Consider the following 27,247-nt stretch of genomic DNA (forward strand, 5'->3'; position numbering starts at 1 on the left):
CTCCTTTCTCTGTTCTTTGTAAACTGCAATGTGTGTGTGGGAGGGAGAGGGAGAGAGGGCTGGTGTGGGTGTAGTGTGTGAGTGGTATGACAAGTGAGCCCAAGAGAGGTGAGTGATGGACAGTTCACGATTTTGCATGTTACGGGTGTCCACGCGTCCTATCAGACCGTCCGACAGTGTACTGGACCGACCGGGAGAACACTGCAGCGTCCAAAAAGTTTAGAACTAATATATGAGTTTTTTTTTAATGGAATTTTTTAAGTGTAGGGTATGCTCATGATGCTTGTGAAAAAAATGTTGACAGTTATAACTTTTTTTATAAAAATGGACAAGTCATGTTCATAAAAAGATACGTTACGTTAATCCATACCTAATACTAAAGAGGCAAAATTTCTATCATCAATTTTTGTTTGTCTAGCCTTGTCCGCCCGTATATGTTTCTGAGTCGGTCTGTCAGTTAGAAGGGATTATGAGTGGAGAAGATAATAGAAAGAAATACAGAGTTCCAGATGTAAAGATATTAGATAAAAAAGAAAAGATGGGAGGGCTATAGTTTTTGAAATAGATCGGATTTCTGATGCAAAATGTCTAAATCCGAGTGGGCTTTTTTTCCGACTTGGGCCGAATCCTTGCAGTCAGGCTGGCTTCGTTGTGCGTTGCACCAAGCCCATGCGAGCCTTTTTCCTTTTCTTTCATTTTTCTCTTTTCTAAAAAAACAGAGATCTTGCAAAATTCACCAAAAATCATAGACAAATCAGAAAAATTCCAAACCAGTTTTGTTAGCTTCATAAAAATATGATCTATCCATAGATGTTATGAATCTTTTTAGATTGTGCTTTGACTATAGGTGTATTAAATCATCCTTGCATATGTTGCATGCATATAGGTTCGGTGATGACCGAGATCGTGCCAGAGGCAGACACGGAATACACGGAGGTGGCCGAAGGAGTACGAGGAGGATGTCCTCGTTGTCGGTGTTCCCAAAGCCTTCACTAACTTTCCGCTATCCAGTTCATTCCTAAGACAAGCCCCGGTGCATAACCCCTACTTTTCAGCACTTATTATGTTTGTTTGCGCATTAAGTTTTGAAAAGAAAGATTTACACCATCTGATGTAGTTTTGATAAGAAATAAAACTTATTTTTATTAAAATATGGATTAGTCAATGGTAAAACTAATTATTTCTTGAACCGGAATCTTGGGCAGATTATTGACTAATAAAATCTAAACAAATGTATTTATGTAATTCCTGACAAGGGCTGCCATGTGAAAAATCAAGAGATCTCCTGTCATAATCATTGGCCTGACACATCGGTAAAAAAGTTACGGAGATTGATATGATGCGTCAAAAAAACTACAAAGGTTGATATTGAGTTATAGAAACACATGGTTAGTATGAAAAAGCTACAAAGTTATGATATATTTATATCTAAATCATTATGCGCTTTGCAACGGAAGAAAAAATATATTAAGGTGTATTTTAATTTGATATAGGTTTAATAGGATTTTATTTATTGTCACCATTAACTTATATTATGGATGTGATGGTCATCATGAAAAAAATTAAAAAAGCAAAAAACATAAGTAGATATGTACCATTCACGTTATCGTTTTGCATAAATGTTTAGTAGTTTTTTTTCTCCCGTTGCAACGCACGGGCATATTTGCTAGTTACTTAAAAAAGATTGGACCTACCAAGTATCATAAAAAATGTTACATGCATATAAAATTTATAATGCAACTCTTTTATTACACACCCAAAATAAATAGGTCTATTGGCCCTGTTCAGCTTACTCCATATTCAGCTTGTTCGGTTTGTTTTTTTCAGCTAGAACAATATTTTTCTCTCACAACAATTTAGCCAGAACAGTGTTTTCCAGCCAGTTTCAGCCAGTTACCAGAAAAATATATATTAAATATGAAAGGATAAATACAAACATCTTTGTATTAGTTCTAAATACAACTGTCACGTCATATAAAACACGTCTCTACATGTGTGCAGTGTGTCCAACTATTGCATGCGTGTGTACCATTATTGTACACGTTATATAAAACATTAGATCTCATCATGTTGCATCATGTATATTAGATCTAGTAGGAATAAATTCTTCTATATTTCTCGTATTGCTTCCTAGGAGGTAATATGTAATAATTGACATCCACATCAATGGTCCACAGTTATTTGATAGTACCATAGCAAAGCTCCCTTTTTAACCAGAATTGCGAGCTATAGTATATGGTTGTAAAGATGCATTTTGAAATATTCTTCGATTGTGCTCCTTTCAAATGTTCTATCAAAATCCCATAATGCCGCATTAATCTCTCTTCTCCTTTCTAGATTGTACCCCTTGCTTTCCGCCACACTTTGTAGAGATTTGGAAGATGCCTAAGATCAAAGCAAGGCAGGATAATAGTTGAATCCACTTCAGTGAAGGGGTAATCTTTGCAAAGATGCTTGGGTGTTCTGGTCTTCTGGATCGGTCATGAATAAATGACATATAAGATTGTTTGGCCATCCCCTCTTTTGTAGATTGTTTGCTATCAAGATTTTTCTACATTAGCATCCAGGTGAAGAACTTGCAACGTGGTTCTGCTCAGTCTTCCAGATGGTCTAAAAGAAGCATAAAACAAGTTGACGTCAGTCAACGGTCAAATCCTGCTTTCTGAAAACCATGCGCTCATGATTAGGCAGGCAGAACAGAATGATTAGGCAGAGCGCACTAGCACTACGGTGGAGGAACTTTCCATTCCATAATAAAAAGCTCATGGAACCTGAGCTGAGACAATCCATCTGGCCATCTGCGCATTTCAGCGATTATCTCTCTCTCGCTTTCTCTCTCCCTCTCAGCCAATGCAAAGAAACCAAGCTCTACGCCGCCACGCAATAAACCCAAGGCCATCACCGGCCGGTCATGCAGCTCCTACTCTTAATGACAACCAGGCGTCTACTGCAGCTGCTCCTGCTGATCTCCGCCGTGGCGACAACCAGTGCAGCTGCAACCTTGTATCCGCCAGGCCATGACCCATGGCCTGACGACGAGAGAGCTCTTGTGGCTTTCAAGGCCAAGATCTCTGGCCACTCCGGCGTGCTGGACTCGTGGAACCAGAGCACCAGCTACTGCAGCTGGGTGGGCGTCACCTGCGGCAGGAAGCACCGGTGGAGGGTGGTAGCCCTGAACCTCACTTCCCAGGGGCTCGCCGGCACCATCTCCCCTGCTATCGGTAACCTCACTTTCCTGCGCTGGCTGAACCTGAGCTCCAATGGCCTGCAGGGAGAGATCCCTCCCAGCATCGGCTCCCTCTGGCGCCTCCGACACATTGACCTGGGCCTCAACATGCTCACCGGCGTCATTCCGAGCAACATTAGCCGTTGTATCAGCCTCCGTGAGATGCACATCTACAGCAACAAGGGAGTGCAGGGAATCATCCCAGCCGAGATTGGCAACATGCCATCGCTCTCAGTTCTAGTGCTGAAAAACAACAGCATCACCGGAACCATCCCGTCGTCTCTTGGGAACCTCTCCCGGTTGGCACTCCTGTCCTTGTCAAGGAACTTCCTGGAGGGACCAATCCCTGCAGGCATCGGCAACAATCCGTATCTCGGAGTGCTTGACCTCTCCCTTAATAATCTCTCCGGTTTCCTCCCTCCTTCCCTGTTCAACCTGTCATCTATTTCTCTCTTTTATGCGGCTGTCAACCAGCTCCGTGGCCATCTACCATCTGACCTGGGGAATAGCCTTCCCAGTATCCAACAGCTTGGGATTGGAGAAAACCGATTTACTGGAGCTCTTCCGCTATCACTAACCAACCTCTCCAGGCTCCAGCTTCTTGACTTAGGAATTAATAATTTTACTGGAGTTGTTCCTGCTGAATTGGGCAGATTGCAACAACTTAAAGTGTTTGCTCTGTATGAAAACATGCTAGAGGCAAACAACGAGGAAGAGTGGGAATTTATTGGTTCTTTGGCGAATTGTAGCAGATTACAACAACTGATATTTGGATGGAATAGGTTTGCAGGAAAACTGCCAGGTCCGTTGGTTAATCTGTCTACAAATCTCCATCGGCTGACGATGGAACACAACAGCATATCCGGTGTCATCCCATTAGATATTGGAAATTTGGCAGGTCTTGAGATGCTTGATTTTACCAACAACTTGCTCACTGGGGTCATTCCTGAAAGCCTCGGAAAGCTTACACGATTGCAGCAGCTAGGCCTCACTTCAAACTACCTCTCAGGACATCTACCATCCTCCATCGGAAACCTTTCTAGTCTACTTCAACTTTATGCACGCGACAATAGCTTGGAGGGGCCAATTCCACCGAGCATTGGAAACTTGAGCAAACTTTTGGCCCTAAGTCTGTACAATAACAACCTTACTGGCTTGATTCCTAACGAAATTATGGAGCTGCCGTCGATCTCAATGTTTCTCGATCTGTCCAACAACATGCTGGAGGGACCACTTCCGCTAGAAGTTGGCAGTTTGGTACTTCTTGAACAACTCTTCCTATATGGAAACAAATTGTCAGGTGAGATACCCAATACTATTGGCAACTGCAGGGCCATGGAAATCCTCTATATGGATGACAATTCATTCCAAGGAAGCATACCTTCTACGTTCAAAAACATGGTAGGCTTGACGGTACTTGGTTTAATGGACAACAAGCTGAATGGAAGCATCCCTGGCAACCTGGCTACCCTTACCAACCTACAAGAGTTGTATCTTGGCCACAACAATTTATCCGGAACAATCCCAGAGCTTTTAGGTAATTCAACATCGTTGCTTCGCCTAGATCTGTCCTACAACAATTTGCAAGGTGAAATACCCAAAGAAGGAGTTTTCAAAAATTTGACCGGACTATCAATTGTTGGTAACAATGGGCTATGCGGGGGGATACCACAGCTCCATCTGCCAAAATGCCCAAGCTCTTGTGCAAGAAAGAATAGGAAAGGCATACCGAAGTTTCTCATAATAACAATCCCAATAATAGGAAGTCTCATCTTACTTTTTCTGCTTTGGGCTGGATATCACCACAGAAAGTTTAAGACAGTACCGAAGAAAGATTTGGCACCACAATTTGCAGAGATAGAGCTTCCAATAGTTCCATACAACGATATAATGAAGGGAACAAATGGATTTTCAGAAGCAAATGTGCTTGGAAAGGGAAGATATGGTACAGTATACAAGGGCACGCTAGAAAATCAAGCCATTGTCGTCGCTGTTAAGGTGTTTCATCTCCAACAATCAGGATCCTACAAAAGCTTTCAGGCTGAATGTGAGGCACTAAGAAGAGTGAGGCACAGATGCCTTCTAAAGATCATTACATGTTGTTCTAGCATCAACCACCAGGGTCAAGACTTCAGAGCACTAGTCTTTGAGTTCATGGCTAATGGCAGCTTAGATCGATGGATCCACCCAAATTTGGATGGCCAAAATGGACACAAAGCACTCAGCTTGTCACAGAGGTTGGATATCGCTGTGGACATTGTGGATGCTTTGGACTATCTTCACAACGGTTGTCAACCATCGATCATCCATTGCGATCTCAAGCCAAGTAACATTCTTCTCAATCAGGACATGAGAGCTCGTGTCGGAGATTTTGGCATTGCTAGAGTTCTAGATGAAGCAACAAGTAAACATCATGTGAATTCCAGTTGCACCATAGGAATAAGAGGTTCCATTGGATATATTGCTCCAGGTAACTCAAATTATTTTATTTCATGCTTCAAATTATAGCATCTATCCATATTAGCTAATCAATATGTGCTGCCGCGTGGGTTAGTAATTGTTAAAAAAATAAGTCAGAAATTCATGAATAATTGGGTTAGAGCTCAACAAAATTTACTATCTTTGCTATTTCCCATTTGCTCATATGTTTGAATTTAGTTTGAATCTTAGCTTCTACTATGCGTTGGACATGGAAACTGGTATATTGAATGCTTCCCTCAAACATGTCCCTCGTCTACATAGTGACACACATCATGCATTTATACCATAAGTGGATAACTTGGAAAATGTATACGGTTACTTTTTAGATAGTTTTTTTAAAAAAAACAACAGATGCATGCTACTAGATTCAGACTCGGGATTACTTTAAAATGTTAATATAACAGTACAAGTGGGTAATTCAAAAGCAAATTTTAATGGTCACTCTTTGTTATTTTTCATGATGTCATTATGGATAATTTAGATGAAGACGAGGGGTTATTTTAAGTTAGTTTTCGCAATGTCATATGTTGGTAATTTAAATATACAAGACAGAAAGGCCATTTAAGATTTTTTAGAACGGCAGAGGTGTGTGTTTTTAGAAAGCACAACATATCAAATGCATATTATCGCCATTGATAACTATAGTATACTAAATTGATGGCCGATGCCTTGTATTTTTGTGAGAAAATATAATCTTGGATTTAATTTTAGTTATGTCTAGGCTTGTGAGCACTAGTGTGGATGCTCCAATAGGATTATCCAATTACTAGTAGTAAGATGCACATCAAGTAGTCTTTGAGTTTTACACATATATATACTTATGTATCCTCATATTTTATTCCACTGCAGAATATGGAGAAGGGCTTGCGGTGTCAACATGTGGAGATGTATTTAGTTTTGGCATCACTTTGATCGAGATGTTCACAGGGAAGAACCCGACAGATGATATGTTTAGAGATGGGATAAGCTTGCATTATTATGCGAAGGCTGCTCTTCCTGACAATATCATGGAGATAGCAGATTCCAACATTTGGCTACATGATGGAGTAAACAATAGCAATGATATAGCGCATATAACAAGAACCTGGGAATGCTTATCGGCTGTCATTAAGCTTGGTGTCATTTGTTCAAAGCAATTGCCCACAGGGCGATTGTCAATGAACGATGCTGCTGCCGAGATGCATGCTATCAGAGATAAATATATTTTTACTCAATAATTAAGTGGTGTTCATATTAATCACCACTAGCTTATTCTATCATGTTTCTCTAAATGTACTGTTGAAGTGTGTAATGTATCAATTTGCTTCTCTTTTTCCTGTTGTAACATCTCCTTTTATTAATATATCTATCTATGAAGCAAACCCTTCTGTTATGTAAAAAAAAATACATATTTGTTTATTTTGGGGGTGAATTGTACAAGATTTTCTTATCAATTGTGCTGTGTTGTCTGCTTATGTCATAGGCTGATAGGCATTATCATTAGTTAAAAAATGTTGATGATCCCAAAAGGTAATGGGTTAGTTGGAATCATGCTAGTATAAATGTCACGACACCATTACACTATTAATCTATTTGTAAACTTGTCATTACAATTCGTTAGATAACCAAGCCATGGACTTCATACATATTTGTTGATGCTGAGCTCACATAAAGTTAATTGTATTTTGGTTTTGCCTACAATCCCCTTTCTTCACATCCTCCCTCCAGCTTGCCTAATGCCCTAACCCATTGTTGCGGGCGTAATTATGGTGGTCTTTCCCTGCTTCAGAGAGGAACGCGAGGCCGTGGAGCCAGTGCAAGGTGAGATACCCGTTACCTGTTGCCTCCTTAGAGGTGGTGCCAATGCGAGCCAAGTTAATCTTTTTCAGGTCACAGAGAGTGCTAATAATTCTTCCATTGATGATTGATGTTTACATATACATACAACATGAGAAAGCAGCTCCGTGGGATGTGGGTTTGTGGAAGAAGCAGAGAAAACAATGAAAGACGAGATAGATGATGCTTCCAGAACTGAAGCCCTCTCCGAAGCAACGCCTGAACGTACGAGTACACTTTCAGCTGAGCTGACTCACAGTAATAATAATACTCCGGGTGGCATTTTCTTAGTCACCTCAGCTCCTTGACCTCATGCCGTAGCTAGTGTGACTAAGACGTCATAGGACATGCAGATGCATTTCTTAGTCACCCCACTTTGTACAGTCTTCCTGTTCCTTCCAAAATCCGAACTTTATAGCGCGCGGATCACCCCTCTGAAAAGGCATGATAAATTGTAATCCAAGACGCACTGTCAGTGAAGAAAATTGAAACGGAAAGAAAGGAAGCCAATATAAATTGTTCTGGATGCTTTGATGATCCATTTGGCGACACAATTTTGGATAAAGTTTTGATTACTGATAAGCCAAAATCAAAGAGCATGACTTGGCCATATTTATCAAGATCGTTATGTAAGATCAGCTGTTTCCTCTCTAGGAAAAGCTGCCGGTCAGTTCGTAACCTCTGTGGAGATTGCTAATGATATTTGTTCAGAGAAATTAAAGACACTACCATTTATCACCCTGTTCGCTTGTTGGTTTCAGCCAGCCCAAACCAGCCAGCCAACAGTATTTTCCTCTCACAACAAACCAGCACCAGCCAGCCCAAACCAACCCAGAAACCAACCAGCGAACAGGCCGTACGAATGATGAACAACATGCAGCATCCAAAGTAATAAATAAAATGCATTATCTTGTCGGGCTAGGGCTGGATAAATCACGGAGAGGTATAAATTGATTTGCAAGCAAGTCCAATAATAGAGCCAAGTGTTTCGCTATTAGCTAACAGCATGTTCGCTTGGTCGTAAACGATCATAAATTTCTAGCCAGAATAATATTTTTCTCTCACAACAAACCAGCCAACAATAATAATCCACGATCATATACGATCGTATCAGCACCAGCCGAACAGGCTGTAAGTTATTAGAGTAAGCTATATAATAGTGATCTTTTATTTGTCTATAAGAAACTTTTTTATCGTTAGTTTTACCCATGTCTCACCTTCTCTTTTCTAATCCTCCTTACATTTACTTAATGTATATATGGACCCACCACTGTATATGCATCCATATCCAGCTTGTTGGTTACATGTGAGCCAAGCTTTCCTCTCTTCTCTCCTCCACTTCAGCATTTTTTTTCTATCCATTCAACCAAACAGAAAAATATATAACTCGTCTCATATCCATCCAACCAAACACGTTATATGGATAACCATATCCAGAAATTCATGGATACATATATTCCATCCATCATTGTTCTCAAACCAAACGCACCCCTTACTGTACTTGCTCTTAGGCACTGCAGCATTCAGGACCATACCATTCGGAGTAGTTCGGTGACATATCCACCATGCACTGGTGGTATGAGCACCACGAGAAGTAGCGGCAGGATTACTGGAGCACCGGCGGCCGTGGCACATGTAGGAGCTTCAGCAGGTGGGGCAACAGTGCAGCACAGGGAGATAAGGAGCAACTTCCGAGACACGAAAGTACTAGTCTATCTTTCAAATTTAATTTAGAACTGGTTCTTGGCCTCCGTAATTAAGTTTCCGACCTACACAGTAGTTCGCCTTGCCACCCCCAAACTGCCAGACGAACGTCGAGACGGACAAGGGCTTCCACGCACGGGGCTTCGCCGGTCTTCCACGCGGGGCTTCGCCGCGGCGGGGGAAGAACGGCATCGCCTTGCCACCGCCAAACTGCCACCAGACGGAAGTCGAGACGGACGAGGTCTTCCACGCGCGGGGCTTCGCCGCGGCGGCCGCGGCCGCGCCGTCGCTGGTGGTCTTCGTCGACAAGAGCTCTCGCGTGATCTGCCAGGGCATGAAGGGGAAGAACGGCACCTTCCACACCAAGCAGGCTATCGAGAAGGGCACCGACATGGTACGCCCCCGCCGCGGTATTCTAAAGATGCAATCTCTGCTGCTGGTGTGAATTCGTGTCTTCTATTTGTTGAAGAGACCACGCCGAGGACGCATGTGCTTACCACTGATCGCCGAATAGCAAGCAACCTGGCATCAAGGTGTGGGTTCATGCACGGCAACCTGCTGCCCTATTTCATCTTCGTCATTCAGGAAATTCTTAGGTTTGTGTTCTTCAGTTAAATTTTGTTTTCGGCCTTTGACACCTCGGCGCCTCCTTCCGTGGGCGGTTGTCCTTTCGTTCTCATCAGCGCCGCCAATCTCCGGCGGCCTCGCCTTTCCCTCCCTAGGCAGCAGCGACAGCGACCTCTCAATTCCGGCGGCAGCACGAGATGCGGTTCCCAACTCCCAGATCGACAGGCCCCGGCGGACGCGAAACCCCAAGCCCTATCGGCGGATGGCGACGCACTGATGGAGTCCCTGGAGGCGCGACGCACTGATGGAGTCCCTGAAGGCCCTCGTGGTGCACATCTAGGGCCTCTCCGGCCGGCAACCCCTTCTGACGCCCGACGGGCGAGGAGGAGAAGGGCGCGCCGGCATTGCCAGCGCCGGTGCCCGTGGAGGACGCAACGGCGTGTCCGGGAGCGGGTGACAAGGTCGCATCGTCGTAGCCCCTAACCGCGACAAGGTCGGATCTCACTCCATCCCCTATGGCCCCTTCAGGTCTCTGGTTTTGATCTGGTTCATATTGCGGCCTCGCTGGTGGTGGTGCCGGCACACGACTGGGCTGCAGGCAATGACTGGCGCCATGGACAAACCGGAGGTACTCTTGAGGTCTTCATGTTCATTGAGTTAAATTGTTATGTTTATAAACCTGAAACTTTTCAGTCCTATGCTCAATTTCTGACAATATAAAACTGATTCGAGAATGTTTGAATCTGTAGAAGGTATATTTTTTTACTCATTTTTTAAATACGTTGGCAGGCTTTGTAATTATAAATTTACTGATATGCTTCCTTTCTACTTTCTACCAGTAGAGAATGATTTAGATGACCAAAACCCAATAGAAGATGGTTCAGTTATCTTGCTTATTAGGACGCCGCCTGTCAGGCTACCATAACTTTAAACATAAAGGCCTAATGTCATTGTATTTGGTTATGCTCTTCTCATCTATATATATAATAATAGGTAAAGCGCACTGGTCTATTTATACACTGAAAAAAAGGCTCTCAAGTCTCAAATCATAATTGTTTTGTGAATTTTGGTTTCAGGCCTGCACATGTTAGTATTTGTTTCAGATCTAAATTTGGATTCCAAACTTTATGAGGCGACGCGGAGGGGTTAGGGACGCAGGGCCGGGTCACACGCTGGCGGCGCGAGCAAGGCGATGGACGGCGTTGCTTTGCAACCTGCAGATGATGGCGGCGTGGGCACACCTGGTGGAGGCGCTGGTAGAGTTGGAGCGGGCGCAGGCACACACCACTGAGCTACAGCGGCGCCTCGAGCATGCCTATGGCAAGCGCCGCCGCCTCGTCCAGGAAGCCCGCGGCCGGATCCTCGAGATCCACGTGCGCCTCCACAAGAAGGCAACATATCTGGTACAAACCAACCAACCTGTGCAAAATTGGAAACTACCGATCAGGACCACTATATGCTGATCCAATGGATGGGGTGAGGGGGCTTAAGCGCAAAAAAATCCCAACTCTCACCCCATCCATTGGATCAACATCTAGCGGTCCTGGTCGATAGTTTTCAAGTTTACACAGGTTGGTTGGTTTGCACCTGATACGTTGCCCCACAAGAAACATGATCCTCGAGAGGGAGGGGAGGGGGCGGTGTGGGGAGAGGGATTAGAGGGGGCGGCGCCGGGAGAGGGAGGAGAGGGGGCAGCGTCGGCGGGAGAGGGAGGGGGCATCGGCGGGAGACGGAGGGAGGGGAGGGGGCGGCGGCCGGGCGAGTTTATAAGGTTGCGAGTTTGCTGAGTGTCGGATCGGGACACTCGGCAAAGCCACATCTTTGCCGAGTGCCACCCATTTTTTTATTTTCCTTTTTTCCATAACGTGTTTCAAGGTCAGAAGAGAAAAAAAATAAAATTATTTGCCGAGTGCTAAATAATTACACTCGGCAAACATATTTCTTTGCTGAGTGCCTAATTTTGCCGAGTGCTTTTTTTTCTAGTTTGTCGAGTGTCGAACTTTACCGAGTGTTTTTTTGCCTCGTTTGCCGAGTGTAATTATTTTGCCGAGAGTTTTTTTTTTTTTGCAGCACTCGGCAAAGAGCTTGTTTGTCAAGTGCCCGATGGATTGGACTCGGCTTACCTACTGATTCCGGTAGTGAATAATCAACAGCAGTACTGTAACACTTCAGTCTCTATATATATCCATTCAAGAACAATAATAATCACAGAAGGTCCTTCGATGCAAATTAAATAAACTAAGATGGGATGAAACTAATAGCATAGGAAATGCACGTACACACCAGTTTTGAAGGCAATTACAAAGGCAAATTTAATACTGACATGATAGAAAAGGAAATCTACATCTTCCGCAAAAAAACTAACTTATTATGTACCACTTTAGATGAGAAACCTCTGGCCTGGAATTAATGAAGCAAACATCTGTATCAAAAGAAAATGTCATCTGTAATGTACCAATTACATGATGCACAGAAATGATAAATCATATATAAGATGGAATGCCAAACGCAATTGTTAAACAGAGGCTACTTAAGCTCAACACTTATCACAACAAAAAGCCCAAAAAATATATCCTCGGCATCCATAAATTTACACATTATCTACCGGGCATATGGCCATGCTACCTGGCAGCTTATATTGTAACACATGTATGGATATCTCTCTTGGAGCCCTTTGCATCCATAAAGCATTGCAGCCAATACGCATAGACTGCATTTGTAATTGCTAGGTTGAACAGAACTGACATGCGCACTCACGGACACATGTATGTGCTCCATCTACAGAAGAGGCCACAGCATGAAACAACCACCAGTAAGCAATACAGTCAATCTACTCAGTCAAATGCTGGAAAGAAGAAATTACCCACTTGGTTCTTGGCATGCAGCACGGCAATCTTCGAGATCACGCCGAACAGCTGCAGCAGTTGAAGCAGATCAGACTGCAAACACAACACCTTTCCATCTTTTCTTGGACCTGTGTAGAACCAAAAGGAAAGATAAGAACAAAAGAAAAACACATTTGAGATCAGATCCCCAGTAAGCAATACAGTCAATCTACTCAGTCAAATGTAATGGGAAGAAGAAATTACCCATTTGGTTGTTGCCTGTCACATTTTAAATAAGGCTGCAGCTCATAAATGAAGTACTCATGTACCCCCAAATAATCAGCAGAAAACTACAGACTATATAGGTTCGCATGCATAAATCAGGTACTAATGTACCCCTAAGGGCCTGTTTGGAAGCCCGGTAATTAGGTCAAAACCCTTGCAAATTACAGGCCTGTAAACTTTTACAACTGAAATAGAAATTTGTTGTTTGGATGGTCGGTGAGGCTACTAATTTTACATCTGGAATGAGCCAATACCGTTGTAAAATAAAAAACGCCTCCTCCCTCGGCCTGGAAAAGAAAACGGCGAATGTCGGGCTTCTCCGCTTGACTCGTCTTCACGGTAGACTCCTCGCCGGTCGTAGTTGCGCGGGATTAGTGGCGGCGTCGCCGGGTTAGGGGCTCCTTGATCCCTCGACTCGACTGAGGCACCGCACGTACGGATCCAAGACGAATATCGCAGTGGTTTACGAAATCCGGCAGCGGTGCGAGCAAATCCATGGCGAGCGGCGGCGCGAGGCGCTTCGGTCATGACGTGGGGCGTGCGGGCGCCCGCGGCTTCCTCCTGCTCCTGCCCCGTGCACGAGGAGTGGTAAGCTGCACGCGAGCTGGCCTGGGCGGCGGCTGGCGTGTGCGGCGGCCTCGGCTCGCTTCGGCCTGGACGCGCGATGGCTTCGGCGAGTGGCAGCCTGAGCACGCGGCCTGGAGCCTGATTAGTTCTCCTTCCTACGCTCATGGCTCTTGCTCGTTTCCTCCATGGTCATGGATTATAGCCTGCTTGGTTTTCAGTTCAATTCACCCAAACAATGTTTTACAAGGGAAAGATATTCCGGTTGTCTTCTTGTGCGCAAGAATTTACAGACGGAAGCAAACTACAGATGAAATAATTTACAGAGCTTCCAAACAGGGCCTAAGATCATTTGCACATAACAACAAATTATACAGCCTCACACGAAGACAAAGTTGATGTAGGTGACAATAGAATGATTAGTCATAATCACTCCAAATGCTTGAAGGTCTCATAGAGGAGCCTCTCACAGTCTCACTTGAGAAATAAATAAATAAAAATAGCATTTACGATTTCTGGATCAAGATAGGCAATAAAAGGATTTGCTCCAACATGCCAGCTCTTCTTGTTGTAGGAAGCCTGGAATAAGGAAACATAAATTATGTTACGTTGAAAATGATACACAAATTACTGAAGCCCTAATGATAAAATAGTACAAACAAATGAAATTAATATACCTTGTTTACTCCTATGGGGTTTCCATAAAATTTGATCATGTTCAAAATGTAAATGGCATACAGAGGGTAATATTTTTTAGGTAAATATAGATAACTAAATAAGGATATCATGATTTTGGCAGGGGAAATAGGGGCCCCTCCCGTTCGGCTTGCCGAAACTTGGCTGAATTGGCTGAAAAATACTGTTCTGGTTAAATTATTGTGAGAAAAAAATACTATTCCGACTGAAAAAATAAGCTGAATAGTGCGGATTACAAGGTAAGCCGAACGGGGCATAGAAGCTAAGCTATGGTACTGCAATGCAAGCCACCGTCCATATCCTTGTGTAATTTGTAACTGTCCATGGGGCATACACATTAAGCACAGATGGAGGAAAGGTAACTTTGTTAATCAAACTAAACAGAACTGTATCTGGATGATATCCACGATTGAAACCACACCATACAACCTGGCGTTTCCAAACTGCCGCTGTAGGTGCAGAGTCCTGCCTGAGGAGGATCGCGCTCCCACCAAATTTGATGCAGGCCACCGTCTGGCTCCTCCGTCCTCGCTTGGAGACGCGGCGGACGACTGGCTTGTGGCGGAGATATCTTGACGGGACGCAACGTGATGTCGCGGTGCTGGGTGCCGGCCTCGTGCCGCGTCGCGAGGCGTGGCCACTTGACCTAGACGCCACCGTCGCTTCGCTGTATCGCCCACATGGCAAGGTCGTGGCCCGCAGATGTGACCGAAACCGCAGGCAACGCCGTGGCCGAAGCTCGCTAAGCTAGTCACCGGCAAGAGGCACGTGCGGCCGCTATGGAGAAGTCAGAGAGGGCAGCGGCACGGGGCTTGAGATCGACGATGATGGTGGCTGCTAGGGTTTTGTTGGAGGCCATCGCGGGGAGGCACGGAGGAAGGCGCTGTGATGATTCTCGGAGCGGACGGCGACGGAGGTGGAAGTGGAACGCGGCGGCGCGGGATCGCTAGCGGAGGAAGCGAGGGTGGGAGTGGACGGGGGCGATTTGGTGCGGGGGCGAGCGATCTGTCTGCGATTTGTTTTCAGTTTTTTTAATGACGAAGAGGAGAAGCCGTGCAGAGTCCCAGCGGAAACTAAACACAATAGAAGGCTGCCGAAAAGTATAAACATTTTTTTACTAACTGCTGATTAGAGTTTCACGTGCAGCGGACCAAAAATATTCTACATGGCCAGCCAAATATGTAAAAGAACTGCAAAAAATTGCAAGTTGAATAAAAAGAAGTATCTGTAGGCAAACAATACATGATGTATTGGGACATCTAAAGTTCTAAACATACATGTTAAATCGGTGCATGAAAATAACAATAACAAAGGATCATCTTGAAAAAAAAAAGCATATGATGTCTCTACTATATCCTTTTGTTTATCCATGTCCATAGTAATCTTCTCTATATGTCCACTGTCCAGCCTGTCAGGCTGTAAGAGGCAAAGAGTCCTATTTTTCTTTCTGCAAAATTTCAAAAAAAAAAGGTGAGAAGCACAGGTAAATAACAGGCATATACTTACCAAATTAGAGATGTTAATGTTACACGGAATTAGACATGTTGTTGACGTTGCACGCTGCAAAAGCAATAAAATCATATTGATCATATAAACCTAGAAAGGGGGAACTAATATGAAAGCCAAGGTACGCAAAAGAGCGACAATAATACTAACCAAACATGAATGCCCTCACTTAATTTCTTATGACATGGAAAATCGAGGCAACTTAGAATGGGAAAGTTTTTGGACTGGAAGTTGTTTCCTTTTGGTTAACCAATTTAGTACTGTAATTTGTAAAGGCAAATATAAACATATCAATAAGAAACTAAGAATCAATGGTTTCCATATTCTGGCTGCAAATTAGTTCTTTCCATAAGATCACAAGAGGAATGAAGTTTATTGTAGTTGTGCACAATAACAAATATGAGAGAGATAACCAGGGACTAATAACTGTATTTTCTCAGGAACCTATGTGCACCGGCAATGAAATTAGATGCACAGGGGCATTGACACTCAGCCTGCTGAAGAAAACGATAACACAAAGCAATATTTGGATTTACTGATCTACCTATTTTTGTTCCAGCCCATACAGGGATATCATTAGCACTCTAACGTAGATACCTACTGTGACAGAACCGTTCGAAATAACACGCTTTCGGAGACGCTCGTCTTCCACTAGACACTAAACACCTCGAAAGTGAGCTACATTGGACAGTTCCGTCAAGCACACCCTAAGGGAGAACTCGAAGCAATCCACGTTTTACATCCAAAATCCAATAATGAGTACAAGTTATAATACTTAGTCCATTTCATACAACAAGAGTTCTTGAAAATTATTTATTACAATACCAGAGTTCAGAGTGCGATAATTAAACAGCGGAATAAAAATAAACATCTATCGAAAACGATACAAGGATCCGTCTATGCCCACCAGAAGAATCCTCCACACAAGAGCTACTCCTCAAGCTGCACCTTCAACAGGGGTAAAATAAACCCTGAGTACACAATGTACTCGCAAGACTTACCCGACTAGTGGAAATAGTTTTCCGACTCTCAAGGATATGATAGGCAATATGTGTTTGTTGTTTTCTTTTTTTTATTTACAAAAGCATTACTAGAAGCACGTCCTTAAGATCAAGTTTAATTAGCAGTCATGATTACTTCATTAGCCAACCATTCTAGATAAGCACCTGTTCTACTTTCAAGCAAGAATTGAGCAATCAGAACCATTTTACCATCTTTTATCTTCCAGTTCTTACTACGGTGCTGACCATAGCCAAGTCGTACCGTCTCACAGAAACGACGATTCACGAACCAATGTATCCCAGCTGGGTACCCCGAAACACACGCCTCGTTTGTACCCCAGGCACAAACAAGACCAACCCATTCCACTCCTGTCACGAGATCCAGGTACCTATCCAAACTGGGACTCCAAGCCCCCACACTTGAGACCCGATCTCAATATGGTGCTTAGACCTCCACCTTTCCCCGCCCCAAACAGTCGGTCCGGAAAGAGTCGGAACCCACGATAAGAGTGTAATGAGCCTTCCCGCTCACATAAGCAATTATGTGCTCAGGATAATAAGTCTGTGATCTGACTACCATCCACAGCAATGGATGGTCCTTAATCGACACGAATAGGGAAAAACAGTGTAACCAAGCTAAGCCCCGTTGGCCGCGGGACACAACTTGTTACACCCACCAATACCCATACCATATCCCCGCCCCATCTCCATTTTTCCTTTCATCATTTTATTATGAGAGTAATAATAATCACTTATTGTGAGTAACGGCGGGTTACTCACGCTACCGAAAACCTAAGCATAGCATCTACTCGAACCTACACTAGTAAGACTCATAGGACAGATATATCTATGCATGTGGTTTTTATAAAATTCCTGTAACGTAAATGCACATCACATATATATATTCAGTGATTATAAAAAATATGGGTTATGCACCGGGGCTTGCCTTGGGCAGACGCGGTGTCAGCTGAGTCAGTCAGTGGCGGCTCCAGGACCTCCTCCTACATGAGAATCTCCTCCTCGTACTCCTCGACAATCTCCTCAAACTCGTGATCGTCGGTGGTCACGATCTCCGCCAACTCATTCTCTACATGCATGCGATGATAATGCAACACTTAACATTTAAGCAATAGCAACTCCTAAACTAAGAATACACATACTAAGCTACTAAGCTAGCTCTAATGACTAAGGTACTAAGCTAACTATCATCTTTACCAAATAAAGTGTTGGATTCAACTAACAAACACCTAGCTTTATAAATAAAGGATATATCTTTATTTCTACTAACGATTTAATGTGTATTTGAAACAAAGAGCATTTCACTACCATAATGCTTAGTCTATTCTAAAGCTACAAAAATTACAACGAACACTTAATAATACAATGAAGCTACTATAAAAATTTCAGAACTAAAGCTATCACCAATTTACCACAAAAATTCCTACAATAATTCTCCTAACAATATTAAACATTTTTAAATAATTTAATAGCTCCTGGTATCAACATGTACATATATGAACTAAATACACTAACAGATAGAGCACAATTTTAGAAACATAACAAAATTTGTTTCACAATTTTTGGACACCTACGTGATTTTATATGATTTACCAAAGATCAACTCAAAAATTAAATTAGAAAATCATTTCTAGTTCCTTAGGAAAATAAAAACAAAATCTCCCGTGCGGCCCATGCGACACAGCACACGCGGCGGCCCGCAGGCGCGGCCCACGTGATGCCGGCCCACGTCGGGGAATCTCGTGCGCGAAGATGACTTTGCAAAAGGGACCTCGAACTCCTCCCAATTTACAATTAAGCACTAACACTATTTTCTCCTCTTTTAGAACTTCTCACTTAACCCCCTGGCCTTTCCCTAATTCACCCAGCACTCAGCGGCGCGGCAGCTGTGTCGGCCACCAGGGACCTGCGACAGACCACCTAACGGCACGGTCACCATCTTCAACCCGAGAAGCTACGCTATGTAGCAGTGCGGGGTGACATGACTGGTTGGGGAAGGTTGCAGCAGCGCGTGGCCATCCACGACGGTGACGCCACTATTCTGGTGAGCTGGGGTAGCTATAGGCCTAATTGGTTAGCGCGCGAGCATAAGAAGGCTACCGTGGACCTAGCCGAGGTGACGGTTGGGGTGGAGGATGGCGGAGGAGGTGTGGCCACGTGCGGCCAAGCCATGCGGCGGCGCACCATGGTGGCGTGGTCGCATCAGCAATGACGGGGAGGCGGTAGCGGTTTCGCTGGCGTGCACAAGGTGGAGAGAAAGGCAAGGTGAAGCTAGTGGTGCAGGTGAATTGGCTCGGGAGGGACAGTAGGAGGGCTGTCCACATCCACGGCCAGACGCGGCCTTATCAGCATGACGGTGGGGAAACTCCAAAATTGGAGCTTGGCAGTGCCTTCTTCATGGTGAGGTGGAGTCGGACAGCGAGAGTGCAAGATGGTGAAGCCGTGGATGCGATGAATTGAATGGAGGTTGAAAGCATCTAGGCCCCTAGTTGGGTTCCGGTGATTAATGATAATACGTGATTACTGTGACTAACGTGTGTTTTGCAGAAACAATTAAGTTAGGTCACGGTAATAGAGATCGATCGGGCAATCATGGTTGTCATGCCCCTACGATGGAAATTGTTTTGGTTTTCAAAGGATGGATGACAAGGTTAAGGATGGACTAGTTCTAAGTGTCAATTAGAGTTGGAGAGACACTTAGAGTACTTTAGGACTTTGTTTTTCCTTTGGCCGTACTATTAATGGGGGTATGAACGGGTAGCTTGACCTAGATGAGTCTAGTGAGTTAGGTGTAGTGCACACTTATTGAAACTAGCACTAGGTAGCTCCACAACAGCCCTTTGATCCAATGGAGCAAACTTCATTCACATATGTTCGAGAGTTGGAAGTGAATGGAGGGTCAAATACTGACCGGACGCTGGCTCCGGTGTGACCAGACGCTGTCTCAGGGTCCGGTTAGTTTATTTGACCAAGGTGAAAGCGTCTGGAAGTGACCGGACGCTGCTAGGTCATGGTACCGGACACTGAGGGCCAGCGTCCGGTCGTCTCCAGTAAGGTTCCAAAGAGGGAAAATCATGACCGGACGTGTCCGATCAGTGCTGACCGGATGCTGGCCAGCGTCCGGTCACACTGTAAACACTGGAGTACGGGGTATACTGACTAGAGCATCCGGTCAACATGACCGGAGCGTCCGGTCACCCCGCAGAGGCACATAATGGTTCGTTTTTCAGCCGGTGTTATAAATAACACCTCCACTCGTGTGTGGGGGTACTTTTGCTCATTCCAACAGCTGAGAAACACCTTAGAGAGTGCCAAGAAGAGCAAGGTCCTAGTGAGGTGATTGAGATTTGAGAATCCCAAAGAGAGCCCTCATTAGTGAAGATCAAGAGTAGCAAAGTGTGCATCCACCTTCTCATTAGGCTTGTCGTGGTCAAGTGAGAGTTCATGCTTGTTACTCTTGGTGATCGCCATCACCTAGATGGCTTGGTGGTGATTGGGAGTTCAGTGATCACCCGGCAGAGCTTGTGGGTAACCCAACTCAAGTTGTGAGCGGTTGTGGATGATTCACCACGACGGAGTGTCGAAGAATCAACCCATAGAGAGCACTTGATCCTTGCGCGGATCAAGAGGGAGCTACATCCTTGCGTGGGTTCTCCATCGAGGACTAGTGGGGAGTGGCGACTCTCCGATACCTTGGCAAAACATCGCCGCGTTCCTTCCTCTATATTTACTTTGAGCATTTACTTTGAGCATTTACTTTGAGCAATTCATTTCATGTCTTTATATTCTTAAAATTGCCATGCTAGAGTAGGATTGGAACTTAGGTTGCAAGTCTTTTGTGCGGTAGAACAATTAGGAACACTCTCTAGGCACAAGGGGTTAATTGGGCTAACCATAGGATTTAATTATTGCAAAGAAATTTAGAATTAGCCCAATTCACCCCCCTTTTGGGCATCTTGATCCTTTCAATTGGTATCAGATCCTCGTGTTCACGTATTTAGGCTTAACTACCGAGAGCAAGATGTCTCACGGGGATGGACCTCCTCCTATCTTTGAGGGAGATGACTTTCCTTATTGGAAAATTCGCATGGAGGCGTATCTAGAGGATCTAGATGTTGGTATACTTAGAGCCGCCTCACAAGGCTTCCCAAAACCTTGGGATACTACTAACCTACAAGGCGATGAGGTAAATTATGAGAAGTGGAATGCAAATGCTCAAAACACCATCTTTAGAGGCCTTTGCAAAGATGTGTTCAATCGGATGAGGAACCACAAAGACGCCCATGCACTATGGTTGGACATTTGTGCGCTCCATGAGGGAACTATGAGTGAGCATGAGGAACACTATCATCTTGTCATGAAAAAGCTCAACTCTTTTGAAATGCTTCCTAAAGAATGTGCTAATGAAATGTATTCACGTTTAAATGTTCTTGTAGAGGAAGTCAATGGGCTTGGACTCACTCAAATGCAACCATCCGATGTTATAAGAAAGATCTTGAGTGTCCTCTCCATTGACAAATATGGGCATATTATGACCGTGCTACATCAAGGTGATCTTTCCACCGCTACACCGACGCAAATCTTGGTGAAGATCAATGCTCATGAGATGTACATGCACATCACTCCACAAGATGGCTCATCCTCTACCAAGAAGAAAGATAAGGACTTAGCATTCAAAGCTAGCCAAGAGAAGGGCAAGGCAAGACTTGAGTATGAGAGCTCAAGTGATGATGAAGTTGATGATGAAAGTCTTGCTCTCATGGTGAAGAAGACCGCCAAGATGCTAAAGAAGCTCAACAAGAGTGGCATCAAGTTTGATGGCAAGAAGAAGAAGTTCTTCACAAGCTATAGAAGGAAGCCAATCTCCAAGATGGATTGCTACAATTGTGGAGAACTTGGTCATCTAGCTCACCAATGCACAAAGCCCAAGAAAGACAAGTTCAAGAACAAGAACAAGGGCAAGAAAGATGACTCAAGCAATGAGGATGAAGATGAGAAGAAAAAGAACAAGCCATACAAGAATAGAGATGGCAAGAAGAAGGATTTCCACAAGAAGAAGAAGAGTGGAAAGGCTTACATCGTCGGTGATTGGCTCACGGATATTGATTCATCTAGTGGATCATCCGATGATAAAAGTGACAACGAGAAGGTGGCCGCCATTGCTATTGACTCATCATCTTCACCGCCACCACCTCCATCATCCTCTACACACCTATGCCTTATGGCCAAGGGTGAATGCAAGGTATCACATGATGATGATAGTAGTGGTGATGATCATGCTCATAATGATGATAGTGATAGTGATAGCAATGATGAATATGAGTCACCTACTTATGATGATCTTGCTAAATTACTAAAGAAATACACTAAGATCATTATAAAGACTAGAGCTAAAAATGAAAAGCTTGAGATTAAGAATGATTCTCTTTTAGCTAAATGTGAGATAGCCGAAAAGGCTAGTGTTGAGCTTAGAGAAGCAAATGATGCTATGTCATCCAGACTCAAGGAGCTCAAATCTTCTAAGAAAGAGCTCAAAGATAAACATGATAAACTTGAGTGGGTGCACAAAGAGCTCATCACTAGTCATATCAAGCTAAAGGATGAATATACCACTCTTAAGGTTAATCATGATACCCTTGTTATTGCTCAAGAATTTTTACCCAATGAGCCACATGATGCCACTAATGATGTTGTTAAGATTGATATAGCTACATCATGTGATGATCTAATTGATGAGAGCATTGAGCAAGGATCTAGTGGCAAAGGCAAGCAAGTGGTTGAGTGCAATGACTATCATGAGTATGTCAAGCTCAAGCATGACAATGAAAAGCTAAAGAAAGAGTTTGAAGAGTTCAAAACCCACAACACCATTGTGCTAGAAACTCTTGATCATGATGGCAACTTGATTCTTGAGAATGAGAAGCTAAAAGAAGAAAACAAGAAACTAAAGGAAGAAAGAAACAAGGTTGCACTCAAGGAAGATAAAAGTAGTGATGCACTCAAGGAAGAGAACAAGAAGCTCAAGTTGGAAAAAGAGCATCTCAAGATTGGATTAAGCAAGTTCACTAGAGGCAAATATCTTCAAAGTGAGCTCCTAATGAATACCATCATGAAAATGGATAGAAGTGGCATTGAGTACATGGCAAACAAAGAGAAGAAAGCTCAAGCTCAACAACAATAATCAAAGCCAAAGCCAAAGCCAAAGAGATGCTTTGAGTGTAGACAAGAAGGCCACTTTGCTCATGAGTGCCAAACTCCACCACCACAACCCTTGCCCAAGCATGCTAGACCCTTTGCCTTCAATGCTCACTATATGCTTAGAAAGGATTCTAGTGGAAAGATGAAAGTGATGTTCTTAGGAGCTCCAAATAAGAATAGGCCTAAGAAAATTTGGGTTGCAAAGTCACTTGTTGAGAAGGTGAAGGGCCCTCAACAAGTTTGGGTTCCTAAAGCTTGATCTCTTGTGTGTAGGTGAACTACAAGACTGGTGGAAGTCATTGGGTTATTGATAGTGGTTGCACACAACATATGACCGGTGATCCTCGTATGTTCACCTCACTAGATGAAGAAGTAGATGGGCAAGAAAGAATCACATTTGGAGATAACTCAAAGGGCAAGGGCAAAGGATTGGGCAAAGTGGTAATATCAAATGATCATTCCATCTCCAATGTGCTATATGTTGCTTCATTGAGTTTCAACTTGCTATCCGTTGGACAATTGTGTGATCTTGGCTTCCAATGCTTATTTACCAAGAAGGAGGTTGTTGTATCCAAGAAGGATGATGATCATGTGATATTCAAAGGATTTAGATACAACAACCTATATCTAGTGGACTTCACCTCCGAATATGCAAACTTGAAGACATGCCTATTCACCAAAACAACACTTAGGTGGCTATGGCATAGAAGACTTGCTCATGTTGGGATGAGCTCACTCAAGAAGCTTATGAAGAATGATTTGGTGAGAGGGTTGAAGGATGTGAAGTTTGAGAAGGACAAGCTTTGTAGTGCAAGTCAAGCCAGCAAGCAAGTTGCAAATACCCATCCAACAAAAGCTTTCATGTCAACCGCAAGAATGCTAGAACTCCTTCACATGGATTTATTTGGACCAACAACATACAAGAGTTTGGGAGGAAATCTTTATTGTCTTGTGATTGTTGATGATTATTCAAAGTATATATGGGTATTCTTCCTTCATGACAAATACGAAGTTGCATCTTGCTTCAAGAAGTTTGCCAAGAGAGCACAAAATGAATTTGAAGTGAAGCTCAAGAAGATAAGAAGTGACAATGGGAAAGAGTTTGACAACACAAACATAGAAGCTTATTGTGATGAAGTTGGAATCAAACATGAAGTCTCCGCAACATATACTCCTCAACAAAATGGTGTAGTTGACAGGAAGAACTGGACATTGATCACTCTTGCAAGAACAATGCTTGATGAGTACAACACCCTCGAAGCTCTATGGGCGGAAGCAATCAACACCGCATGCTATGCATCAAACCGCCTATTCCTTCAAAAGTTCCTTGGCAAGATACCTTATGAGTTGCTCAATGGGAAGAAGTCGAACGTCTCCTTTATGGTGTTTGGTTGCAAATGCTACATCTACAAGAAGCGGCAACCCCTAGGGAAGTTTCAAAAATGTTGTGATATTGGTTTTCTTGTTGGTTACTCATCAAAGTCTAAAGCATATAGAGTATTTAATCATGCCACCGACTTGGTTGAAGAAACATATGATGTGGAATTTGATGAATCTAATGGCTCCCAAGGAGCACATGAGAATCTTGATGATGTAGGTGATGAACCATTGAGGGAGGCTATGAAAAACATTCTAGTTGGAGACATCAAGCCTAAAGATGATGAAGATGATGTACAAGTGATTGATCCACCTTCTTCATCAAGTGTGCCACAAAATGATGAAAAAGATGGAAGAGTAGAAAATAAAGATACTCATGTCTCCCATGAACAAATGGTGGTACAAGCACAAGATGTTGATGCTCCACAACCTCCCCCTCAAGTGGTCAATAGAAGAAATACACCTCTACTTCAAGATCATCCACAAGATCTCATCATAGGGTGTCCTTCAAAGGGTGTAATGACTCGATCTAAAAAACTTACTTCATTTATTGCTCATCACTCTTTTGTCTCTTGCTTTGAGCCTACTAAGGTAGAGGAAGCTCTTCAACATCCAGATTGGATCAATGCCATGTATGAAGAGTTGAACAACTTCACTCGCAATGAAGTTTGGACTCTTGAAGAGCGGCCAAAAGGTGCAAGAGTCATTGGAACAAAGTGGGTGTTCCGAAACAAGCAGGATGATCAAGGTGTTGTTGTGAGGAACAAGGCAAGACTAGTTGCAAAGGGGTTCTCTCAAGTTCAAGGTTTGGATTTTGGAGAGACCTTTGTCCCGGTTGCAAGATTAGAAGCCATCCATATCCTCCTTGCATATGCATCACATCATGAAATAAAACTTTATCAAATGGATGTGAAAAGTGTATTTTTAAATGGCTTTATTAATGAACTAGTCTATGTTGATCAATCTCCCAGGTTTGAAGACCCTAGATATCCTAATCATGTTTATAGGTTGTCTAAGGCATTATATGGGCTTAAGCAAGCCCCAAGAACTTGGTATAAGCGCCTTCAGGACTTCCTTATTGAGAAGGGCTTCATCATTAGGAAGGTCGACACCACACTATTCACCAAGAAGCTTGATGGGCATATCTTCATTTGTCAAGTGTATGTTGATGATATCATCTTTGGATCATCAAATGAAGATTCATGCAAAGAATTTGGTGAATTGATGTCGAAGGAGTTCGAGATGTCAATGATTGGAGAGCTTACATTCTTTCTTGGTTTTCAAGTCAAGCAAATAAGAGAAGGGATTTTTTATCTCTCAAGAGAAATATACTAATGATCTTCTCAAGAGATTCAAGATAGATGAATGTAAGCCAATCAAGACTCCAATGCCAACTAATGGACATCTGGACCTAGATGAGGGAGGTAACCCGGTTGATCAAACTCTCTACCGCTCTATGATTGGTAGCTTGTTATATTTGACCGCATCTAGGCCCGACATCATGTTTAGTGTGTGTGTATATGTGCTAGGTTTCAAGCTAATCCTAAGGAAACTCATTTAATTGCCGTAAAAAGAATCCTTAGGTATCTTAAGCACACACCAAGCATTGGCCTTTGGTATCCCAAAGGAGCTAGATTTGAATTAATTGGCTATTCCAATTCGGATTATGCCTGTTGCAAAGTTGATAGAAAAAGCACATCCGGAGGGTCCCATTTGCTTGGTAGATCACTTGTGTCTTGGTCCTTCAAGAAACAAAATAGTGTGGCTTTGTCCACCGCCGAAGCGGAATACATTGCCGCGGGTGCTTGTTGTGCACAAATACTTTACATGAAACAAACTTCGCTAGACTATGGTGTAGTTCTAGATAAAGTACCTCTTTTGTGCGATAATGAAAGTGCGGTAAAACTTGCAAATAATCCGGTTCAACACTCTCGCACCAAGCATATAGATATCCGCCATCACTTTCTTAGAGATCATGTTGCTAAAAATGATATATCACTAGAAGGTGTAAGGACCGAGGATCAATTGGCGGATATCTTCTCTAAACCGCTAGATGAGGCAACATTTTGTAGATTGCGGAATGAGCTCAATGTGCTTGATTTTAGTAACTTCACTAAAAATTAAGCTTGTGTTGTCCCTTGCATTGCATTGTAATATACAACATGTTTAATGCTTTATAATGCATATAGGGCTTGTCTAACATGGTTAAGATAACCGCCGAAAAGCGTGTGAAGAAGCTTAACCTTGGATCAAACTTGACAAGCAACTAGATTTACTTTCAAGTATTGCTTTGCATATGCATGATTGTTGTTTGTCGTTTGTCTTCAAATTGCCCTCTTATTGCCTAATTTCTTAAAAAGAATTATAGCCTAAGGCAAAATATTTTGAAAAACTTGAGGGTTTGAGAGAGATCACTCACATCAGTCCCAATTGATGTTTATTTGGATCTTATTCAAGTTGGGACTTGATTGGGAACAGGCAGCGCGAAGGACTTTGAAGATTTGCTAAAGGAGTGACCGGACGCTGCACCGGACTCTGATGTCCAGCGTCTGGTCAGTTCACAGGAGATGAACATGCTGCTGAAGGAGTGACCGGACGCTGAAACAGTGTTTTCTCAGCATCCGGTCGTTCATGAAGACATCAAGGCTAGGTGACTGGACTCTAGCTGTGTTCGGTCGGTGTCCACCAGACGCGTCCGGTCGTGATTCCAGGGGTTTTGGACCTTACTGGAATCGACCGAACGCTGGGTGGTAGCGTCCGATCGCTACCACCAGAGCGTCCGGTCAGTAGAAAACGTGTGGCATCAGATCTCTTTTCTCCTTTCCTCTTCGGATCCACCGGGAGACCTATTTATCTCTGCACCACGCCGTTTTGGCCCTTACCAAGTCCTAATCCACCGCCATCGCCAAGCTCCCTGCCCTAGCCGTCAACTCGTCGGATCCGCCGCCCGAGCTCTGCATCGCCGCTTGCCCGCGCGCCACCAC

At 43.5% G+C, this 27,247-nt stretch overlaps 1 protein-coding gene and 1 long non-coding RNA gene across 2 annotated transcripts; both read left to right on the forward strand.

The window, feature by feature from the left end:
- The first annotated feature begins 2,814 nt into the window (after positions 1-2,814).
- On the forward strand, positions 2,815-6,996 carry LOC136545457 (probable LRR receptor-like serine/threonine-protein kinase At3g47570). The gene is made up of 2 exons (XM_066537476.1): positions 2,815-5,696; positions 6,557-6,996. Exons 1-2 carry the CDS (start codon positions 2,912-2,914, stop codon positions 6,922-6,924), a joined length of 3,153 nt encoding a protein of 1,050 aa, XP_066393573.1. The 5' UTR covers positions 2,815-2,911; the 3' UTR covers positions 6,925-6,996.
- Positions 6,997-9,311: 2,315 nt separating this feature from the next.
- Positions 9,312-10,080, forward strand: LOC136545458 (uncharacterized). Its single transcript, XR_010781035.1, has 3 exons — positions 9,312-9,620; positions 9,696-9,822; positions 9,949-10,080. It is a non-coding gene; the product is annotated as an uncharacterized lncRNA (long non-coding RNA).
- Positions 10,081-27,247: the final 17,167 nt, after the last annotated feature.

The sequence above is a fragment of the Miscanthus floridulus genome, chromosome 3 (genome assembly GCF_019320115.1).
Source record: "Miscanthus floridulus cultivar M001 chromosome 3, ASM1932011v1, whole genome shotgun sequence".
NCBI classification, from domain to species: Eukaryota; Viridiplantae; Streptophyta; class Magnoliopsida; order Poales; family Poaceae; genus Miscanthus; species Miscanthus floridulus.